Source organism: Ambystoma mexicanum, chromosome 1p (assembly GCF_040938575.1).
Source record: "Ambystoma mexicanum isolate Mex_15411 chromosome 1p, UKY_AmexF1_1, whole genome shotgun sequence".
In the NCBI taxonomy this organism is placed as follows: domain Eukaryota; kingdom Metazoa; phylum Chordata; class Amphibia; order Caudata; family Ambystomatidae; genus Ambystoma; species Ambystoma mexicanum.
The window spans coordinates 991,609,470-991,633,624 of NC_090921.1; the positions used below are offsets into that span (position 1 = coordinate 991,609,470).

Below are 24,155 nucleotides of genomic sequence, written 5' to 3' on the forward strand. Positions count from 1 at the left end.
AATGAGCTGGAACCCTTGGAGTGGAGGGAGCATCCATTCTCAATGTCAGCTCAGAGTCCTACGAAGATGAGTTTTCAGAATTGCCCCTCGACCACTGCCCAGTGGCCGACAAGCTCAGAGTTTGGGCTCCCTTCCTGCAGACATCACCGTTCCGAGTTGAGGACTGGAACTTGCGGGATCTTCAGTTTGTGCAATAAGACTTCTGCTAAATTTCATGGTCCCAACATCAAGGGGGCCCGAGGTAGGAGGGGAAGTCTGACCACAGCAATCAATTCCCTTTGCGTTGCCGTGCATCAGTGGCCGTCGTCCGAAACTGCTTACCTGCGTCGAGTCCTGCCCTGAGAGGGGCCCTGCATTGAGCATTGAGTTCTTTTGCATTTCTCAACTGAAAGACCTTGCACCAGCATCAGTCGGCGACCGAAGGGTTGCTTGAACCTGTAACCCCTGGGAATCAAGGGATGAGGCCAACAGCGGGAAATGCGACCTCAGACCCTCTTCAGAAGACCTGCCAATTCCTACAATGAATTGGGGGTGTGGGGGGTGCGAGTTGCAGCGATACTTACCTGAACCCCTAACTCACTTTAAAAAGTTTTGATAACTTTTATAAACTCTTGACAGTTTGGCTTTGCCATTGTTTGTTCACACAAGCACTCCGAAAGTTTGGGACATGTTTGTTAGTTAGATTAATGTTAAGCAGAATTGCATGCAGTACCCTCTGGGACCACCACACAGAAGGCAACTTAATATTATATACCAATACACTTCAATACAAAACTCTAAGATTTTGAGAGTTTGTGATGCCCTGAAATAGGAGCCAAATGGCAGTTCAGTTACAAAAGTGAGCAAAAAGGCATAAGTCATCCCGAACAGACACCGGTGTAACTTTAGCCTATTGGGATTGTATATATGTACCTTTTCTAGAAGTTTATCGACTAATGTTTTTATTTAAATACAGTATGCTAACCTTGCATCCTGTGTATTAACTGCCAGCACTCACCTGCCTATCTGCACTTGTATGCACATATATTCCTGTACCTTTGTATATTTGATGTACCACTGTAAATCTGTTGTATCTCTGTAAAGTCTAACATTGTAATTTCGAGATTCCTGTAACCTTGTAAGCCTTGCATATTCTTCTGTGCTGCGCCCGGTTACCTCTGGGTCTGGCGCGCATTATAAGTCAATAAACAAACAAACATAAGGTAAGTAGAATAGATCACATATACTTGTTAGACAGTGCAAATAGTTTCAGTTCCCAGAAGATTTCAATTCAAGTCACTAGGCCTAGGCCAAAGTCAATGGGCTAGTGTTCTGGATAGGAAAGAGCAGTCCTGGTATCAAACAGTAAAGTCTTTGCAAAGGTTCTCAAGAAGTTAAGGTGAAAAAGAATCATATGTTGGGTCACAAGCTGATTAGGCCTGCAAGTTGGGAGAGTTTCACAAACTTTCACTGCAAGAGTGGTGTTCTCTCAATCGGGTTGGCACAGTACCTTAGTATGAAGAAACAAATGCAGCTTAAGTTGTTGGTTCCTGCAGATCTCACTGTTCCGGAGCCACAGTCGTGGGGAGAAGAGGGAGGAAGTCGGGGCACCCCTGCACTGCACAGGATCGTCGGAAAGCACAAACAAAATGGAGTCACTTCAGTTCCAGTAGCTGTAATTCAAGCACACAAGCTGGTGTCCGTCTCCCTGGTTAATCCTAACCAGACTTGAGAACGGTATCTAGGTGGCTTACGAGTTGATTGGTCCCACCAACTCAAAGGGAGAAGTCGTCCTTGAAGGGGCTTCTCTGTCGAGAGGAACTTGGCAATTCGGACCTGCAGCAGGGCTTCACTGGGCAAACCAATGGTCCAGGAGTTGCAGCCGCCGTACTCTTCCAGCTCTTCTTCGGTTCTTTCGTTCTAGTGGTCGACTGGTTTCCAGTCCAAGAGATTCACCTTTTAAACAGTTCTCTCCCTTTCATTCCAGCCTAGCTGTCACTCACCCAGCAGGGTGGCTGTCCTTGCCGGACAGTCAGCCAGCCAATCACGCCAGAATGCATTTGGGTCTCCTAGGAGACTAGCACAGGGAGTTTCTGGCACCTCCCTCACTTCCTGCCCACCCCAGACACAAGTCGCCAGAGGCGTCTTCAGTCCTGAAGCCCGCCAAAGGCATCAAACAAAGGGACCAAACTTAGTTTGGTGTGCAGAGAGAAACTCTAGAAGGACCTTTCCAAAAAGAAACTGTGAAAAGAGACTACCGGGACCTATTTAAACAAAGGAATTTAAGGCGCCATCTTGAAAAACATGGCTCCCGTGATTTTTAGCTACCAGTGTTCACGGAGAGGAAAAATCATGGTAGTTTGTTGTAAAACCACAGCCACCAGTCTTTTCAATAGGAAAGGGTAGCATTTGACTGCTATGAGTATTTAGACACAGGGGATACTATGCAACCCCTTCAGCACTCCATTGCAAGATGGTGTGTGCTGGGTCTAGGAATTTGGAAAAACTAGTAAAGTCAATTTCACTTTGCATTCTCTGGGAAACAGTAGTTCATCCCAGAGAAGGTATTTAAACCTTTGGGAAGTCTAAAAGACATCCCCGTCTCACTGCACTGAGGGTGCTGTGTAACGCACATGAAAAGATTACGCCTATGGAGTTATCTAAAACTCCATTATCAAAAGTACACAAGTGCAAAACACACATCAAAATACATGGAAGAGTGGGAAAAAAAGGCTCACACTCTTTCCAGGTAAAAAAAACAAGTCCTCAAAATCCAGCAAAGTTGCTGAGGGTCTCTAAGGTGAAGGGAATTAGCACATTTATGAGAATTCTCCCCATCAATCAACTTGTCCCCCGACACTTGGAACTGTTCATTGGACCTGAGAGACCCTACCTTAATTTTTTCCATATTCACAAAACTGTATGGAACTTTGATGAACCTTGTGGCACAAGGCCCCATACATCTCAGGGATGGACCTCTGAAACTAAGATTGCATCTCTGTGTACCTATAGTGCTTATACTAATCTGTATCTTCCTTTGCAGGGGTTTAATATGTATTTTGCCCTACTCCGGGGATTGAATCTATTAGTGTTGCGTGATAGTATTACCTGTTAGTAGTCATTTCTCACTGTGTTATTTGACCATAAGGAAAGAAGTATGTGTATACCCATTGTCCAAGTGTGTTCCTTGTTTGTTTCACTGTCAGCGCTCATTGTGGACCTCTTACAAGCTCACCACCTCTTGAGACTTCGGCTAGACAGCTTGTCCACCCACCTTGAACTGGTTTGGCTACAGCTCCCATAGTTATTCCTGTCCCAATACTAGGTTGGCCTTCTATACATATGTCCGCCAGAGTATAGAAAATCAGTCCTAACATGCACCCTGAGAGCTTGGGTCTTGTGAGACCTGATCCCAATGTGTAATAGATATCATCTTGGCCACCTTGGTCATCCCTGGACGATATCTACAGGAGTCGCAGGTAGATATTGTCTCAGTGATGAAGAAAAAAGTGCACCAGGAGAGTGGTGCCTTGGGGACTTGGAAGGTATAGGGCAGCCTTCCATAGGCCGATGCCTTTTCAGAATTTGTCAAATTTGTCAGAAAAATGAATACATTCAGACATGTTCTCCATACAGGCCTCAAAACACTCCCTAGTTGGAAGGGAAGGGTGGAACATCTGGAGCAGGATCCTATTGCAGGGCCAGAGGGAGAGAGTTCCGAGAATACCCTTCAGGCATATTGGAGGCCTTCTTAAGGGCCTGAACTGCTAGAATGGGCATTGGAAAGCTTCTCCCGAAGCTTTGGAAGAGTTTTGTAAAGAAGTGGCTGTTTCAGCACATCTTCCGATGCTACCGGAACGCACGCCAACATTTTGTGGGAGGCGCCCGGTATGCCGAAGCTCTGAGGCCTTGCGCCCATCGCGTTGTCGTGGGCGCATAGGGTCCTGTACTGCGAGGTACATCAGGCCCTGCGGGTGTCTGCTTCTTCGACGATTCACTCATGGGAGGCCAAGAGATTGTGAGTTTGGATTTATGAGAATGACGTGTGTCCTTGTCACCAGGGTGTATCGCACTGTCAGTGGCATGCTTAAGGGGTTCTGAATGGACATGCAGGAACATGTGGACTCCACAGGTGAGTCTACAGTCTCCAACAGCTGCTAAGAGACTCCTCGTCCGAGGCAATGGCACCGGTGGGAGAGAGACTCTCGGCCTGCATGGCCTAGGCTGTCCACCGCTTGGTGGCCTGTCTTTCAGGGTCTTGGGACTAAAGAGCTTACAGGTCCTGCAACATCCGCTTGTCGTGGTCATGAAGAAGGCACTGATTGCTTCCAGGGAAATTTGCTGTTACACGACAAGCACAATTCAAATGGTGTTCACGTCCTAACTGAGGGGAAAAAGCAGTCAGACAGAAGGAGATAGAGGTGCAAGGAAAAGGCATTCTCAGAGAATAGTTAGTAAGAATGTGTCCCCACTCTTCCTGATTTGAGGCCAGGTCTGAGGGCCAAGGCCAAGAAACAGCCTCGAGTCGCTAGAGGTGTAGAATCGACAATAACGGGATCAGCTGTCAAAAGGATGTCTAACAGTCGAAACAGCCGAACACTCCAGACGCAACAAGTAGCAATATATACTCTACAGACTAGGTCCGCATTAACCAACCAACCAGAAAGGCGGAAAAAAAATATCTGGTGGGACCTCGACGCATGAAGGATTTTGGGTACAATACACGCCACATTAGGCTAGTGTTACAGTTATGCCCATGCCGACGTCCCTTTTCGATCTTCGAGATAAAGGTGCAATACTGTGCGATTACTACTAGATGTCGGACTATATGCACAGCATGTGATTCTAATCAGATTCACAAGCATCATAAATGTTGGGACATATGTTTTTGAGTGATACTACTTGAGAGTTTTGTTTCTTAGTGTGTTCTTAGGGCCTAATAGTTGATTTGTATACATCGCCTGTCTGAGTTTTATTACTGTGTGTTCTGTGTGGACGAATTGGGGCCTAGAGACACTCTCACGCCTAAGATTAAGCCTCGACTGCTCAGCCACAACACCTTGGCTCGGCAGGATATCTCAGGGGCAATGCGCTTGTCTTGGAAGCAATACAACGCAGAGCAACATAGGTTTGATTCCTGGGTCCGTGCTTAGAAACCTCTGGGTATTAAGTGCGTTATAAATAACCCATTACAATTACATTACAATTTTGGCTACACTCTTAGACTCCCTGTTCACCATAACGAGGGTGGACTCTTAAAATCTTTCCCCTCAGGGTTGATTTTTCGAAATCCATCTTAATACACACAGGAACCGTTGCTGGCTTTCTGCAAGAAGACAGCCAAGGAGCATGAAGAAAGCTTACATTTCCTCATCTGGGAACGTCGGATGGCCAACAAAGCATAGGCAATCTTGAGCACAAGTAAAAGAAAAAAAAATGCAGAAGCAGCGTGTGACAGTAAACAAGCAAAAGGAACAAGTTACTTAACTGTAACTGTTGTTCTCCAGCATGGGTCTGGCATGGATTCACATAATCATGAATATTCCCAGTCGTCAGGCTGGGAATCCTCGGTAAAGAAAAAATCTGTATCAGTTTCGTTTCTGATCTGTCTTTCTTAGTAGTAACCAATCACTGGTCTCTGGGTCATACTGTCCCCAGCCAATGACTGCCCTCTCCCTAAGCGCCGCCCCTGGCAGCCATCCTCAGATTTGGTAGCACGTAAAGTGGCAGTATGACCAAGTGAAGAGCCGCAGAGGGGAAGGAGGGAGGGTTCGCATGTGAATCCATGCCAGATCCATGCTGGAGAACAACAGTTACAGGTAAGTAACTTGTTCCTTCTCCATCATGGGGTCTGGCATGGATTCACATGCTCATGAATATAATACATAGCAGTACACACATGCACAACCACGGGAGGTGGCAAGGCTCAACATTAAGCATTACATAAAACTCAACATTAAGAATCTCTTACCTCCTCACCAGGCTCACCTTAAGCGAACAGGTTGCGCAGCACTGCCTGGCCAACTCTGGACTCCTCCCTGGAATCCCGGTCGACGCAGTAGAATCTCGTGAAGGTGTGCGTCGACCTCCACGTAGCAGCCCTGCAGATGTGCAGCAGGGGCACACCAGACAAGAACGCCGTGGTAGCAGCGATCGCTCTGGTCGAATGGGCTCTCGGACAGCCGAGCAACGGTCGGTTTGCCAACCGATGACAGTGCATGATGCAGCCGGAGAGCCATCTGGAAATGGAAGCCTTCGAGAGAGCCTTCCCATGGTTCACAGGTCCAAAGTTCACAAACAGCTGTGATGTCTTCCGAAAACTCTTAGTTCGCTCCACGTAGAACTTCAGCGCTCTAGCTACATCCAGCGGGTGCAAAATCCTCTCGGCAGGCGACGGGAAAAAGACTGGTAAGACCAAGGGCTCGTTGAGATGGAAGTCCAACGGCACCTTGGGCATGATGGAGGGGTGCTTCCTCAGCACTACCCTCGTCTCGTGGAAAGTCAAGTATGGAGGCTTGCAGGATAGGGCCTGAATCTCTCCCACGCGTCGTGCAGAGGTGATGGCTACAAGGAACTTCAACAGAGTCGAGTGCAAGGGCTCGAATGGCGGGCCCATGAGCCTGGTCAGCACCACGTTGAGCTCCCACGCCGGGGCTGGAGCCTTCACCAGCGGGAACGATCGAAACAGTCCTTTCATAAACTCCTTCACCAGGCCATGAGACCACAGGGATGACCGTCCCGCAGTTCTGGTGTATCGGGAAATCGCTGCCAGATGTATCTTGATGGAAGCATGAGCTAGTCTAGCTTTGGCCAGCGACAGTAAGTATGGTAGCACCTGAGGGGCTGTAATCTATAGAGGGCTAATCTTCTGTGCACAGCACCAGACAGAGAACCTCTTCCACTTGTGTCCGTAGCACTTGAGAGTTGAGGACGCCCTGGCCTTTGCAAGATCCTCTCTGAAGTCAGCCAGGATATCGTACCCTCCAAACTAGTGCTGCAGGAGCCAGGCCTGCAAGCTCAGCGACTCTGGGTCGTGATGAAGAATGGCGCCTCCTTCTCTGGAGAGAAGATCTGCGTCCGTCAGCAGTTTGACTGGTGGGGACGCTGACAAGTGCAGAAGGTCCGGGAACCATATTTGTCTCGGCCACCTCGGTGCGACGAGGATCATCCTGCACCGAGACCTCTTGAGTTGGTTGAGGAGCCTGAGCAGCAACGGCAACAGAGGGAACGCATAAAGGAACAGGCCGTCCCAGGGGAACAAGAAGGCATTGCCCATGCTCCTCGGCTGGGCGAACCTGCTGGCAAACCTCTGGCACTTGGAGTTTGTCACCGTCGTGAACAGGTCGATTGGGGGTTTGCCCCATCGCTGGAAGAGTTGATCCACTTGATCCTGGCGTAGTTCTCACTCGTGGCACGAGCGCAGCTCCCTGCTGAGCGAGTCAGCGATGGCGTTTCTTATCCCTGCTAGATGAAAAGGTACCAGAAACATCCCCTGGGCAACGGCCCAGTGCCATAGATCCTGGGATTCCTTGGATAGGGCTGGGGATCCGGTTCCTCCCTGCTTCCGGATGTAGAACATCGTGGTGGTGTTGTCGGTGAAGATCCTCACCACCTTGACCTTGAGGGACGGGAGGAATGACTTGAGGGCCCAGAACACTGCTCGGAGCTCCAGTATGTTGATGTCGAGCGGCCTCTCCTCCAGGAGCCACTGGCCTCTCGTGTGAAGATCTCCAGTGTGCGCTCCCCCACCCCTCCAGGGAGCCATCCGTCGTCACCATCACCTGGTATGCTGGGGTCTGAAAGCCTGTGCCCGCCGCGAGATGTGCGCGGGTGCCCCACCATCGAATTGCTTGGCGGAATACTTCGTTGAGCGAGATCTTGTCCTTGAAGCTGCCCGTCGCTTGAATCCAACGGGCGTCGAGGAACTCCTGCAGAGGGCACATCTGAAGCCTGCACAGGCGCACCAGATAGATGCAAGAGGACATCTTCCCGAGAAGGGACTTGATGCAGCGTGACCTGCGACGGAACCAGGTGGGATTTGGGGAAGTTGATGGAGAATCCCAGGTCCGTGAGCAGCTGGACGGTCTTTGCTGTGTGTTCAACGGCGAGTTCCCTTGTCCCTGCTCGGATGAGCCAGTCGTCCAGGTAGGGGTAGACGTGGACCCCCTGCAGGCGCAGCCGTGCCGCCACTGGTGCCAGGCACTTGGTGAACACCCTGGGTGCCGACTACAATCCGAATGGGAGGCCTTGAATTGGTAGTGCCGCCCTTGGACTACGAACCTGAGAAACTTTGTGTCCTTTTAGGATGGGGATGTGAAAGTATGCATCCTCCAAATCCAACGACGATAGGAAGTCGCCTTCCTCCAGCTGGCCCAGCACGTTTTGGGGGGGTGACCATCCGGAACTTCTGTGCCTTGATGTATTTGTTTAGCCAACGCAAGTCCAGGATGGGACGCCTACCTCCTGTCTTCTTCCTGACGAGGAAGTATCTTGCGTATACTCCGGAGCCCCGGAGCCTCCTTGGGACGAGCTTGATGGCCCCTTTCTTGAGCTTCGCCCTTACCGCTAACAGCAGTTGAGGGACGTGGTTTTCCTTCCTGGCCACTGGAGGAATCCGGGGGCACTTCTTTAGAAATTCCAGAGTGTGCCCGTGGGCCAGGGCATCCAGCACCCAATGGTCAGTAGAGATGGACTCCCACACGCTGACTAACTTCGCCAGCCGGCCTCCCACCGGGGTGCTTCGGTGGGGGCCTGACGCAACGGCCGGTTCTGTCTTGCTTGGAAGCAGCATTGCCTCCTTGGCCTTCCTGGCGACAACGGCATGATCCACCTGACTTGCGACGAGGAGCGGGCCGCCTGACGGTAGGTAGAGGAGCCGCCGCCGAATCCTTTGGAGGCACCTTGCTTGCCTCCGGAGTTCCGAAAGGGCAGCCGCCGTTGCTGCAGAATCCCAAGGCCCGAGCCGTCTCCGTGTCGGTCTTGATGGCCTGCAACGACTCATCCACTGTCTTTCCAAACAGATTGTTCCCGTCGAAGGGCATGTCCAAAACCTTTGCTTGCACGTCCTGGCGGAAATCCGTCGCCTTGAGCCACCCCCGCCGTCGAAGGCAAACGCTGTTGCCCAACTGGCGGAAACCGGTGTCGGCAATGTCCGTGGCCACAGTTATGGAATGGTCCGACACCACCTCACCCTCCTGTAGGATCGCCAGGGCCTCTGCCCTCTTGTCGTCCGGGAGGCAGTCCAGCAGGGGGGCGATCTTGTACCACAATTCCCTGTCGTAGCGGGACACAATCGCTAGGGCGTTGGCTGCCTTAATCGTCGTTGAAGCCGACGAGATTACTCGTCGCCCCACGGCGTCCAGCTTCTTTCCCTCGCCGTCCGGTGGGGAAGTTGAAGATGAAGACTATGCCCCCCGCTTTCATCTTGGTCGCTGCTGAGACGACCGAATCCGGGGTCGGCTGTGCCCCAAGGCACAACGGGGCTGTGTCGGGGACCCGGTACGTCTTCTCGTACCGGTCCCTCTTGGCAGGTGTCGTGGACGGGTTCTTGAGGAGGGCAAGTCCCTCGTCCCAGATGTCATCCAGCAAAGGCATAGCAAGGACCGTCTTCCTCTTGGCCTCGCGCCATTGGTAGAGGAAGCCTTTCTTCTTCTCTTCGGGGCAGAGCTGAAAAAGCTCGGATGCCCTGGCAATCATGGCGTGGAAGGGGCCAATCTCGTCGGGCGGGGACGCCCGAAGAATCGGAGACGGAAGGCAAGTCCCGTCGTCGCCACCGTCGTCATCCGTCCCCGTCGTGGTCGTGTGTTCCCGTGTCGTCCCTCGGGACCGGGGAAGGCGACAAAGGCTGAGAAGGCCGCGAGGGCTGAAGGGGCACTGGATGAATTCTCCTCCTCTTGTTTGGAGGGCTTCCCGACGGAACTGGTTCAGCTGGGTCGTCCGTTGGGGGTAGGGGCAGTCTTGTCCTCATCTCCGTGCATAAGGCTTGGATTGCCGTCAAAATGGCCACCGAGTTGTCCTGCGGCTCAGGTTGAGATGGGCGTGCCGGGAGCGATGGTTGTTCCTCCACAGGAACCTCGTAGTCGTTGCCCCCCTCATCGGGATTCCTCCCATGGGACCGGGCCTCTTCCAAATTCTCGGTCAGTTCCTCCTCGGAGGTTGTGTCCATAACAGCCACTGCCCCCCCTCTTTTTCCACCGGGGTCGTCACGGTGGTCTTCTCTATGGGCTTAAAAGAGGATTCCCTCCGCGGAGGCAGGGAAACTCTGGGCCCTGAGGTCGCCTCCACTGGGATAGCCTCCACAGGCTTCGCCAGGGCTGCAGCGGCTCCCTCGATAGAGGCCTTAGCCGGGTGAATCAAGGCCTTCACCACCTTGGGCGCTTGAGGCCTTCACCTTAGGGTGAGGGTCATCGCCTTGCTCCCCCTCGGCCGGTTCCTTCGAGATCGACCAGGGCCTCTTCAGAAGCTTAGCCGAGTTCTCAGATTTTCTCTTTCCCGAGCCAGAGCGCTGGCTCGTGGTTGATGGCATCGGTGAAGGTGCGCCCTGCCTGGCAGCCGAGGAGCCCGACCGTTCGGCGCTCCCGGTGCCCGCGGTACTTTGCCTTCTCTTGGGCCCCTGTCGCCGGGGCGCCCTCACAGGACTTAGAAGACCGCTCGGACTACTACTGCTCACCTGCTGGGCTCTTGCCTTCCAGCCAGTTGGAGGGACGGGTCTGACGATCCCTCATAGTCGGATCCGACATGTTCATGCAAAACACACAGTCCTTCTCCATGTGCGTTTTGTCCTTGTGAAGGCAGTAAAGGCATTTTGAACGCTCGTCCTCCTTGAACACATTTTGAAGGTTGCATCCAGGGCAGATCCTGAACAGTTTGCCCGGAGTCAAGCTCCCCTTCTCCTGGGCCATGTTCTTCTCGTCCGCAAGGTAGGCCACAAAAACTTCTGGAATCCTCCAAGAAGCATAACTCGAGGAAAACGTCACCCTTGAGGGGCGTAGATAAATCTGAAACGGGTCCTCCGTTGATTGGAAGTAGAAACGGTGGAGCTTGAGGCTCGATTAAACCGAAAAATGAGATAAATCTCTTTGAAAAGGTGCAAAACGCAGTAAAAGCTGGAGAGCTACGGCACGAAGACTCCCAACACTTGAACGTGCGGTAAAAATCTGAGGATGGCTGCCAGGGGCGGGGTTTAGGGAGAGGGCAGTCATTGGCTGGGGACAGTATGACCCAGAGACCAGTGATTGGTTACTACAAAGAAAGACAGATCGGAAACGAAACTGATACCGATTTCTTCTTTACCGAGGATTCCCAGCCTGACGACGGGGAATATTCATGAGCATGTGAATCCATGCCAGACCCCATGCTGGAGAAGGGTAAAAATGTAATGACTACCATCAGCGGGAGGATGCCTGCAAAGTAACAAAAAATGTAATTAGGGCCAAGGGGACACAAAGTGCCCCCCTCCCTCTAAGCACTCCACATAGGATGGCTTGTGCTGCAAAGGTAAAAACCCATTTGCCATAAAAAGGAGATGGCAACTCCTTTACTGGTCTACACCAGAGCTAGCCAGTATATCCAAAACATTGCACGGTCCCCAGCAGCACACCACATGGGTGTGCTGCCATAGGAAAACAAATGCCAGAACAAAGGGGCGAAGTGTCCCCACACTGGAAACTATAAAAGATATTCCTTATAGACTGTGAGGGTCTCGGTCACCCTCACAGTCAGTGAATGATTTCAGCAGTGGTGCAAATCAGGTTATCCTATTCCTTTCACTAGAATGGATAATGTAAAATACTCACATTTGCAACATGTAAAAAGTCTGGAATGATGAAGGTGCAGACAAGGATATGGAGTATTTTCCCACTGAATTACCTATGCAGAACCTGTGATGCACCCTCAACTAGGTTAAAAGCACTTCCATCATGCCAGAAAATAATTATGTTAGTTGAAGAGTTGCAAGCTAGCCAATGCGTTAGCTTGTGGCTTGGTTAAGGTTAATACAACTTACTTCTCGATTTCTGGGGCGCAGTGAACAAACTCGTGATTCCAGAACTTAAAAGCTGGGTTTTTAATCAATTCAATGAATGTGATCAGCAATCCCCAAGGATGCGGTCTGTTCACAATTAATCGCTCCAACAAAACCCTAAAGAAGAAGAAACAATTATTTACATGCTCTAAAATGGAGAGGCTTTCTTTAAAGTATGCATCAACAACTATCAAAATTAACTGTTCAGCCCAATCAATAGCCTGTGAAAACACGAAGCTAAGCAAATAAAATGGTGCTAAGCCCAAATATTGGTCACAAACTGCTCCTGTCGGATTCCTGACAATTCTTGTATTCACCTCATTTTCCAAAACCATGCTCTTTTATAACACTTCTGCAGCCAGCCTTACCTAGTTATTTGCTCTTGGATAGCTTCTGTGTTTGCCTCTGCAAAAAGGTACAACATAGTGCAGCTAAAGTAGTGGGTATGGCTATTTGGATACCGCAGTTGATTGGCAATAGCATTCAAGAAAAGGTAGCGACCTGAAAGCAAAGCATAAAAAAAGTTTACAGCTTGAAAACAGAAAAAACAAAAACACAAAATCAAGAAACTTGAATCAGCTGACTTTTACGAAGTGACAAATAGTAATTTCATCTTTAAAGCATTAGTAACAAAAACAGTCTGCACAACCGTTCAGAAACCGAAAAATAACTTTCAGGTTTTACTAATGACATGAGACTCATCTTCTTGAGCCAATGACATAACCTGCATTTAACATTGATTGTGATGGCTACAATGTCTTCTATGCAGATTCCCATCTCTGAAATGGCTATCCTGCTGGCTGGGAGCTCACAACCTTTAAATCACACTTATATGGCGCTGGATTGCACTCTCCATACCCGGTTGCACAAGGGCATACCTTGCAGACTACTTGAAGTGACAGTGACCAGGGTGTAAGGGGCACCGTAGCCTGAAGCCCACAGTTCTTCATACACCTCCCGACAAAAGATAACTGGGATCAATCCGAAGCCACTGAGGTCCAGAGGTGGACTGGGAACGAAACGATGCCCTGGAAGTGATTTCCAAAGTGACCCCATATCACAGGTTTTCAGCAAGCCCAACCCTTTTCCTAAGAGGAAATGTGGAAATAAAATAGATTACCATCCAACAGAGGTCCAGGATGAAGAGGCCTACTGGGAAATCTCTAAAGTTCCCTACAGGCCAGACCCACCTCTGCTGAGGGCAGGCAGCTAAGGAATCTGTGGAGGCAATTTTGTAACACTCAGAGCCAGGGCTACCTGCAAGGAACATACGTTTGCTCTAACTGATACCATAACAACTGCAGATACCTTGAACAATTACCCCAACAATGCCAATCAAAAAAAATAAGCGAGGCTGTAATCTTGGAAATATCAGGACAGGGAGAGAGCTCTCAACCAAAGATATGCTGCACTTTGGTTCTACCAAACAAGGCCTTTTCTGAGCCACCTCAAAGCAGGTACTGATACATGCTACAATCCATCGGGAGATATTCTGCTTGGCGGCTACCAGTAATTTGGTCGACAACCAAATTGTCGAAATCCAAATGGTCGTATTTTTTTTTTGGGGTGGGGAAGGGGGGAGGGGGGGTTGTGGGTTCCCCCCAACCCCCGTTTTTATATATTAATTATTTTTTTAACCAAACAAAACAAAAAATATATAAATAAATACAAATTTCGACCATTTTTTTTTCGACCATTAGGTTTCGACCAAATGGTCATTCGATCTTTTTTTTCGACCAAATGAGCGGACACCCTGCTCGGCCACAGCCAGTCCCCGGAGCCCGACAGTAAGCTAGAAATAATTATATCTACATGCAGTATTCATCCGACCTAGATGTGTAAAGACTGGAGGGGAGGGGTATCTGAACTTCTGCCCTCTATATGATGGGGTAAATGCACAGAACACCCCAGCCAAAGTTCCCTATTATGGTAGAATAGAAGAGCAACCAAGACCTAAGCTCTCAAGAGGTGATGCAGGCAGGCACTTAAGTACTGCGTTTCCCCAAAGCCCCCACAAAGGAATGTTCACACATTATGTTAGGTGATAAAACTGCTTCTTTATACAAAATGAGGAGTCTACCCTTACCAGTATATACATATAAATATTAACACTTGTACTTGGAAAACGTATTCAAAGAATGCCAATTATATACATTTTATGTGCTACAACAATACTTCGATTCAGTAAGAAATGCACGAACTGCAAACAATTTTAAATAGGCATGTGAATTCTTAAGTGAGGTGCATCAGCATACCTGGCATTTCTTGCCCACCGCATTGCCGCTCTCTGCCCCACCTTTCAGTGCTATGCGGACCACACTCAGCTCATTTTCAGGCTCCCTTCCACCACCTCTTCTGCTCTCATCTCTGACTGCCTGGCCGCTATCCAGGAGTGGTGTGCCGCCAAAGATCTCTGCCTCAATGCCAGTAAGACTGAGATTCTCCTCATCGGCACATCTTCGACTCCACTCTCCCCTTCTCTGCTCACATCTCTGACGTCTCTAAGAAGTCACACTATCAGCTGCACCTCCTCAGAGGAATTCCTTTCCTCTCCTTCCCCCTATGAAGCTCACTGTCCCCAGAGTTCTGGTTCTCTCTGGGCTAGACTACTGTAACAGCCTCTTTCTAAATCTGCCTGTTTCTACTCTCCGCCTTCTGCAACTCATCCAGAACATGACTGCGATACTGGTCCTTGACCTCAAGCCCAGGGATCGTATCTCTCCAGGACCGAAATCTCTGCACTGGCTCCCAGTGGCTGCGAGGATTAAGTTCAAAACCCTCTGCATTGTCCACAAGGCCTTCTGGGGCCTCAATACCTCCAACTCTCTCTTAATAAAATTTCATCTTTCTCGAGCTATTCGCTCATCTGCCTCCAACTCCCTCAGGGTCAGTCGCTTCTCCAAGCAACAAGTTGGTGGTAGATCTCTCTCTTCGGCTGGTGGCTCCCTCTGGAACAGCCTCCCTGAAACTTGAGGAGAACCATCTCCGGTTCCGGACGCACCTCAAGATCTTCCTCTTTGCTTCTGCCTTCTCTCCTCCTCTCCCCTGCTGAATTCCGGACTGAAACTGCACTGGTCACCTGGCTACTCTCTGATCTCAGGCCCGGGTTCACTCCCGGCCAGCTGCACACCTGCACTGCCTTCCGGGCAACCCTACATGTGGGGGCTGTTTTTTCTGAATCCCTACAGTCCCCACCAGCTCCTGACACTTAACTGCACTTGCCACTAACTGGCCACACTTTCCTCTGTTGCATTTATTTTATTTATTCTTTACTGTTGATCCTATGTATGGCACTGCCCCCCTCCCCCCCGCACTTACCCTCACTCCCCTCCCCTGCGCGATCTCAATGTCACCATGCCTAGTAAGATCGTTGTCTTTGTCCTCCCTCTGTGCCCCCTCCCTTGCCTCGTCGTGCCTTGAAACACTTGTGAATAGGCGCGTTATAAATGCCACATCATAGAATAGGGAAAAAAGGCACGTTAGTTGTGAACAGTGGCAGAATGCTTTCTTTAGGCTAGACCTACAATAATGTGTGAAGATCCCCTCTACCCCATTGACTGAGCAACCGGTAATGGAAAAGTTAGGGCTTAACCTATCTTGTCTTTTATAGCCCAGTCCAATAATGTTCAATAACCTTCTGCCTTCTTTTAAAAGGTTCAACCACCCCCAAAGTACCCGAGAGGCCACATGAGAACAGGATTGAAGACGACTGTGGGACCCCTGGATGACTCCTGAGGCTAGAAGATGCTCTTCCTCGTCACAGCATCTTCGGTGCCTTGGCAGGCGAAGTGGCAGAGTTTCTCAGTTTCACTCGACGATTCCCACCTTGGAAGAAGGAGCCACTGGGATGCGGAGTCCAAGAAAAAAAGAAAAAACAGGACCCCAACGTCTTTCTGAAGTGCAGCAGTGTTATTTTTCGTGGTGCTCTCTTTTGGTCGACAATGTCTCCAACTGTAGAAGTCCTGTGAAGAAGAAACTTGCTGTGGGCTCCTTAAAGGCTTGGCAGTTTAGAGTAAGATCCCTGAACCCCTTTGTTGACTTCTGGCGGCGACAGGTGCATAGGTCACTTTTGGTGTCAGGTTTCAGAACAATAACAGGCCAAACAACACTATGAAAAATCACTAACAGGTAGGAATATCACACAAACCAAATAATAGACTACAAATATACAGTCACTAGTTGAGGGCGTACTACAAATAAAAGCCCTGTAAAAGAAAGTACAGATTAGATTGTGCAGCAATGGTCCACAGAGAGTTAACTTTTACTTCAAATGTTCTTCCCCAAGTTGTCTGGGGACTTAAGCCCAAAAGTTCATGAAAGTTCTGACAAAGTTTGTGAAGCTGGAAAAAAATTAAGGTAGGGTCTATGGGGTACAGTGAACAGTTCCAAGGGTTTGACGACAATGTATTATAACTAATAGAAGTGTCCCCAACTTTTGGAAGGTGTTCGGGAGAATTCTCAGAAATGTGCTACTTCCCTTCTACCTTACAGACCCCCAGCGCTTTTTGCTGGACTTTAGGACTTTTAATTTCTAACCTGGAGAGGGTGAGATTTGTTTCCCACTCATTTATTTTTCTGTGATTTGGACTCTGTTTCTTTTGACTTTGGGTCTGACAAAGTCCATAGGCATCATCGTTACCTTGTGACCCACAGCACCTTCAGTGCAGTGGCAGAGGGAAGTCTTAGATTTCACAAAGGATTAAATACCTTCTCTTGGTAAAACTACTGTTTACAAGAGCAGTGAAGTGAAATTGACTTAACTTGCATTTTGTAACTTTCTAGACCCAGCACAAACTATCTTATCCATAGGGTGCTCGAGGGGTTACCTAGTATCCCCTTCGTCTAGTTTCTCATATAACACTTTAATGTTACCCTTTCTGCAATTAATGGCTGGTGGCAGTGGTTTACTTTTTCCTACCATTGTGCGTTTTTACCGCGGGCTGCAATTGCTGCTGCAATAAAACACGGGTGCAATAAAACATGGGTGCCATTTCGTCAAAATGGCCCCGGTTGTCTCTTTGTCATTTCTTGTTGGAAAGGTCCTTGAGATTTACTCTGCGCGCCTTTGTTAGTTTTGTCTTTGGCAGGGTTCACTGCTGAAGCCCGCCTCTGGCTACAGAGTGTCAGGCAGGGCAGGAAGTGAGGAGGTGCCCGAAACTCACTGTGCTTAGTCTCTTTGGTTATAGGAATGCACCCATAGGCGATTGGCTGGCTGGTTGTCCTTGGAGGATAGCCACCCTGCTGTGTGATTGACAACTAGGCTGCGAATCAATGGGAAAAACCTACATACAAGGCTAGGTCTTTTGCTTGGAAGGCAGAGTCTACCACTGGACGAAGGAATCCGAAGAAGAACTTGGAAGAGACGCTTGCTGCAACTCCTGGACCGTTGGTTTGCCTGGTGAAGCCCTGCTCCATTGCTGAAGCTCCGAATTCACCTTGACTAGAGAAGCCCTGCAAAGGACGACTTCTCCCCTTGGGTTGGTGGGACCAATCGACCCCAAGACAAACTCAAAGGTCTCAAATCTGCCTCGACGCAGAGCAAAACCCAAGACCGACCTTGCAAACAGATAAATGGCGAAAAAAGAAGACCAGGGCTTTTGATGAAATGGTCACCCATGGGTGCTGTGCTGCAGCCGAGGGTTCAGCCTGCGGTAGAAAAGCACAAAGATAGAAAAATTAAACCACTGCCACCAGCCATTTAAGATAGGGAGGGTAACATAAAAAAATGTTACATGAGAAGGTAGGATAGGGGGTTACTAGGTAACCACCCCCAGCACTCCACAGAAGATGGGGTGTCCTGGACCTACAAAGAGAAAAGGTAAGTGAAGTCAATTTCACTTCACTATTCTTGGGAACAGTAGTTCACACAAGAAAAGGTATTTAAACCTTATGAGAAAACTAAAGGATTTCTCTGTGACACTGCACTAGGCCTATCGAGTTGGTCAGACTCCAAAAACAGTGGAAACAATTCAAATCAGGTCAAAACATATTAGTGAGGAAAAAGCTCTCACTCGCTCCAGGATAAAAAAGTAAAAATTACTAAAGTCCAGCAAAAGAGCTGGGGGTCTCTAAGGTTGAAGGGAATTAGCACATAAACTAGAATTCTCCCTAACACTTGCATGTAACTATTGTTCTCCAGCAATGGTCTGGCATGGATTCACATGCTCATGAATATTGCCTGTCGTCAGGCTGGGAATCCATGGTAAAGAAAAAAACTTTCACTTTAGCCTGAACTGTATTTCCCCTCTAAACCAATCACAATCCTTCGGGTCATACTGCCCCCATCCAATGACAGTGCCCTCCCCAAGCTCCACCCCTGGTGGCCATCTTCAGAATTGGTAAGCATGTAAAAGGCAGTAGGAACCAAGAAGATCCACAGAGGGGAAGGAGGGAGGGTACAAATGTGAATCCATGCCAGACCCATGCTGGAGAAGGAGAAATGACTTACCATAATCGTCCTATGGATTCTTCTCCCGCAGATACCTTATCTTGATAGATTATCTATCATCCAGCTCTGTTTGGAAACTGACAGTGGGCGTAGTGGACCTCGAGTCGGTCATCGATCTGCCTTGCTCGGGGCTCTATTGTCAGCTCTGCAAGCGACGTCAGGGATATTAGAAGTTACTCACCGTAGTGACTAACATACTCTTAGTCCATAGTCCCCCTTCCTCCATACTGCATGGGTGTCCCTTGCGAGGGAAGGAACCCTTTTCACCAGAAACATCTTCCCCCCTAAATTTAGAGGCGCGGCCCTGGGAGCATGCGCTGCCCTGACTACGCCCTCCGGCGCCACACCTCAGTCCCCAAAGACGCGTCGACAATAGAAATATCATTGCCTAATGACACCAGATTAGGGGGGAGGATGGTGGGATGTATGGAGGAAAGGGGACTATGGACTAGGAGTATTTTAGTCACTACGGTGAGTAACTTATAATTACTCTTACGCCCCGTCCCCTTTACTCCATACTGCATGGGCGATTAGAACTGAATGTAGCCTCAGGGTGGAGAGGAGACACTTCTTAAGCAAGCAGGTTCCGGAGAATCGCCTGTCCGAAAGCGGCATCTGATCTGGAGCCGGCATCCAAACAGTAATGCTTGCAGAAAGCCGAGGGAGTGGCCCATGTGGCCGACCTGCTTATGACCTGCCAGGGGACATGGTGCTGAAAGGCGATGGCCGTTGCCTTGGCCCTGACAGAGTGGACATGCATGTTTGACGGAAGGGGTGTATGCTGGCCCTCGTACGCTTCCTTGATGGCCAAGACCATCCAGCAATAGATGGAGGCTTTGGAGGCCTGATAGCCAGGCCTGGTGCCTCCAAAAGGTGATGAATAGGGCATCTGACTTGCGGAAGCACTTGGTCCCGTCCAGGTAGAATTTCAGGGCACGCCCGACATCCAGGCAGTGCAGAATTCTGAGGCTCGTCCATCAGGTCCACAAAGAATGTAGGAAGGATAATCTCCTCGTTTAAGTGAAAGGCTGATGGCACCTTAGGTAAAAATGCCAGATGGGTCAGCAGGACCACCTTGTCCTTGTGAAAGGTGGTGTATGGCTCTGAGGCGACCAGGGCTTGGATCTCGCTGATCCTGTGCGCCGATGTGAGGCTGACTAGCAGGGCCGTCTTGATGGTTACCAGCCTGATGTCCGCAGTTGCCATAGGCTCAAAAGGCTTAGGTGCGAGGGCGCCCAAGACCAGATTCAAATCCCAAACGGGGTGTGGCTTCCTGATGGACGGGTAGAGCCTCGCGAGCCCAGCCAAATGACTCCCGACGATCGGGTTGGAGGAGGAGAAGACCCCTTCCTCCGATTTCCTGTAGGCCCCAATGGGTGAGAGGTAAGTGCAGCAGGTGTCCACCTGCACGCCAGTGGTTGGCGAGGTGAGCCGAGAATGACAGCACGTCCATATCCTTGGAGTGAGCCCAGTGGCACAACCTGGTCCATTTACTCTTATACTGGGCTCTGGTAGTCTTGATCCTAGCCCCCTGTATGATTTCCAGGTTGGCTGAGCATCACCTGCTCAGGAACCACGCTGTGAGGGCCAGCTTCTGGGGTGCGGGGTGGACAACCCTGCCCCCCTGCTGTGTCAAAAGAAGTGCTGGGCCAGTTTGGAGGTGGATTGGAGAGACTGTCGAGAGGCTGAGCAGCTCTGAGAAACATGGCCTGGCTGGCCACAGCAGAGCTATCAGAATGAGGTTGAGCTGGCGAGACTCCTTGAACTTGAAAAGTACTGTGAATCAGTGGAGTGGGCGTGTGGGCGTATGCTGACATGCCGTTCCACTGGATCCACAAGGCGTCGCCCAGGGAGACTAGGCCCTGCCCCTGCCAGGAGGCGAACTGGGAGCACTTCTTGTTGTGCCTGGTGGCAAAGAGATCCACCTGGGAGAGGCCCCAACAGTGGAAGATCTCCTGTGCAACGAGGTCGCTCAGCTGCCACTCGTAGTTGTCCGCTCCCAAACTGCTGAGCCTGTCCGCTTCCAGGTTGGCTTCCCACCGGAAGGTGCACTGTCGTGAGGTAGATGTTCTCCAAGGCCAATTTCCACATGCTGATCGCCAGTCTGCACAGGGAAGGGGATCTGGTCCCCCCTCGCTTGTTGATGTAATACATACTGGTCGAGTTGTCTGTCTGTATGAGGGCAACTCTTCCCTTGAGACGTGGGAGGAAAGCTCTGAGCACTAACCAGATGGCGCTCAGTTCCAGCCAATTGATGTGGTATTCTTGTTCTTGACGGGTCCACGTGCTGTGGACCGAGAGGTCCTCCAGGGTGGCTTCCCAGCCCTCTAGGGAGGAGTGTGTGGTAATCGTCACATGAGGGATGCGGGCCAGAAGGGCTTGCCGGTCACCAGGTTGCAGTCCTTGGACCACCATGTGAGGTCCAGACGGAGAGAGATGGGTATCTTGATAATTTTGGCCTGAGAGCCTCTCTCCTGGTTCCACAGTGCTGCGAAGTGTAGCTGAATCCTCCTCATCATGAGTCTTGTGTGGGGGACGGCCAACAGTACCACTGCAAAAATGCCCAGCAGAAGCTGTTAACACCAAGCCCAAGTAGCACCCCGGCTGAGGAAGTGGGATATGGCCCTCCTGATGGCCGCAATCTTGTCCTCCGAGGGGAAGACCCTCTAGGAGCGCGTGTCCCAGATGAGGGCCAGGAAGATAAACAACTGTGTGGGTTGCAGTTGTGACTTGAGATTGAGCAAAAAGCCCAGGTCGTGTAGCGTGTTCATCAGTGCATGGGAGGAGTGGTGAACTGCTTCTTGAGATGTAGCCCTGACAAACCAGTCGTCTAGGTGGGGGTATATATGGACGCCCTGAGTCCGGAGAAGGGCTGTCACCACATTCGTGAGTCTGGTAAAGACCCTGGGGGCAGAGTTGAGGCTCAAAGGGAGGACCTTGTACTGAAAATGGCAGCCCATGATCCTGAACCGGAGGAAAGACTGGTGGGGTTGCCAGATCGGGATGTGCAGATAGGCGTCCTTCAGATCCAGGGAGCACATCTAGTCTCCCCTGCATAATGTCTCTGCAATAAAAGCTGGCGTCATCATCTTGAACCTCTGGAGAGGTTGAGGGTGGAAAGGTCCAGTACAACTCTCAGGCCCGCCTGGTTCTTTTTCTGAAGGGCGAAGATCCTGGAGTAGAAGCTCGATACCCACTTGGAGGCTGGGACTTCCTCCACGGCCTGGCTCAGGACGTCCGACCGAATCTCCGCCCAAAGAGTTGCTGTTCCAACTTGCAGAAGAGGAGGGAGGAGAGGCAGGAACAGGTAGACTGTACCCAGAGGATACTACTGACAGGATCCAGGGGTCTGCGAAGTTCTGTCGCCAAAAGTGTGCGTGAAGAGCAAGCCTGTCCCTCACTGGCACCTCGTGGACCCGGAGGGGTATGTCAAGACTTTTTTCCCTCTGAGGCAGAGGCGGAGGACTGGAAAAAGCTCCTGCCACACCACCCAAACCCCCATTGATGCTTGCGCCGACTAGGGGTCGGCGAGTGTTCCGGCTGCCTAGACCTGCACACCTGGAAGCCACGGAAGCCTCCAGATGAGACCCTTATCTGAGCGTTGCTGAGACTGGGAATACACTTTGGGCGTGACCTTTGTCAGAATGGATAAAGACTTAGCCGTCTGCGAGATATTCTTCTTGTCCAGCTCTTCGTCTGTGCTGGAGTGGAAGAGGTCGCTGCCCTTGAAGGGCAGATCTAGAATACATTCCTGGACATCCGGGTTGAACTTGGTTGCCCAGAGCCAGGCCAGCCTTTGCATGTCCGTGGCAATACAGATGGCACGTCCAGAGGTATTGATGTGTGCTAGCGTGGATTCCATGATATCCTGCGCCACAAGCTTGGCCTCGGCTAGACCCGCCTTGAAGCATGATTGGCTGTGAGGCAGAAGGAAGTCAGCAATTTCCCACCATAATCTCTGGTTAGCGGCTGCCAGCATGGCATCTGCGTTGGCCTGATGCAGGTGCAAGGAAGCGTTGGAATACAGTTTCTTACCGTATGCCTCCAAGGTTTTCTCCTTGCCTAACAGCACTGTTGATAAAGAAGACTGAGGTTTGGAGTACAGTGATGCTGCAGCCATCACTGAGGAGTGTGGCTGAGGAGGGGAGGAGAGCAAGAGTGTATCCCCCTCCATCTGCCTGTAAATTGGTCCAGGCGGCAGTTGACTGGCTGGACAGAGTGTGGTTTGAGCCAACCCTTCTTTTCGAGGGAGACTACATCGGTTTGCAGTGGAATTCCCGTTTTGGCAGACGGGCACCTCGTGAGAACTTCAGTGAGAATACGCCCTCTGCCGGCTGTTCAACCTGGGGCTGTGTGAGGCCCAGGTATTCCGCCAGGCCCGCGATATGTTTGTGGAAGGCCCTCGCCGATGATGGCGTGTCAGGATCCTCCTCCTCATCAGTATCCAGAGAGTCTGGGGGGGTCCTGTGGAGGAGGAGGAGGAGGAGGAGTATACAGAGCCGGAGGCTGGGGCACGGGGACCACCGCCGGAGGCTGAAGAGGCTGGTATGGAACCACCTGTGGAGTAGGCGGAGGAGCCAGAGGAGGCGGCTGCGCCTGGGCCAGAGGCGTCTGTGGTGCCGCTAACATAGCGGGAAGGACTTCCCCCGACTGCGTCCTTGATGATAGCCCCCATATCAGGAGACTGCTTGAGGAACCTCTTAAAGATCCGGTCCTTGCTGGCCGAAGAGGATGAGGGCACTGAAGGTGTTACTAGAGGCAACGGAAGCCGCTGCCGACCATGAACATACAGACCCAAGGGGAAGCAGCCCTGCGCATACGAGGGGTAGGCCATGGGCCACGTACTTGGTTGATGCCAGTCCCACCTCGATGCTCGCTCTTCTCCGAAATCTTGCAGAGGCGAACGGGTATCCTTTTCTGGCCTGTCATCTTGTTTTTTTTAAACTGTTTTTATTAAGATTCCATCAACATACCATACATATAAAACCAAACACGTGACAAACCAACACTAAACTTCCCCTCTTTACACAGCACCAAGGTGCCCACTCTTTCACCACATCCCCAAGGCCTACAATCGTCACAAACTTAAAACAATACGACACTTAAGCAAGGTTGATACCATAGAAATACAACAATAACAGGTACGAGGCGTCAATAGTAAGTCCAAACCTCTGCTGTGGCACTGCCTCATAATTTCCATATGGGACCAGCCCAGCATGGCCGATTCCCAACCACATCTCACCGCCAGAGTTCAGCATTCACACAGACTCACAGAGAACCACTGCTGATAGGTGGGAGGACCTACAGCGCCCCAGTACCAGGCTATTAAGGATCTAGCCACCACAGAGGCCATACCCACCAGCCACTTCACAACACCAGAGCCCTCCTCCATCAAAGCAAGTAACCAAATCTAGGGGTTAATGGTATGTGGGCGTCTACCATTTTGGACGTAGTCTCGTCTAGTCTATCCTTATCCAGAAGTGTTGAATCTGGGGGCATATCCATGCCACGTGATAGAAATCTGCCTGAACCAGATCACACCACCTACAGTTTGTGGGTAAATCTTATGTAATCGGAGCGGGAGTAGTATACCTGATGTATGTACTTTAAGTGTATCAGGCGGTATCTATTACATACAGAGATAGATTTGGGCTGCACGTGTATCTGAGTCCACTGCCCATCCGTCAAAGAGTGCCCCAAGGCGGT

At 50.5% G+C, this 24,155-nt stretch overlaps 1 protein-coding gene across 7 annotated transcripts in view; it reads right to left on the bottom strand.

Annotated features, from left to right (window-relative positions):
• Nucleotides 1–24,155, bottom strand: part of CNOT1 (CCR4-NOT transcription complex subunit 1) — a 2,171,110-nt gene that overhangs the window by 19,740 nt on the left and 2,127,215 nt on the right. For all 7 annotated transcript variants that reach the window (XM_069654650.1, XM_069654658.1, XM_069654642.1 and 4 more), the window contains 2 exons: nt 12,370–12,502; nt 11,984–12,118 (listed from right to left, as the gene is read on the bottom strand). In XM_069654650.1, the coding sequence (XP_069510751.1) occupies nt 11,984–12,118; nt 12,370–12,502 (268 nt within the window). The remainder of the gene's footprint in view (nt 1–11,983; nt 12,119–12,369; nt 12,503–24,155) is intronic.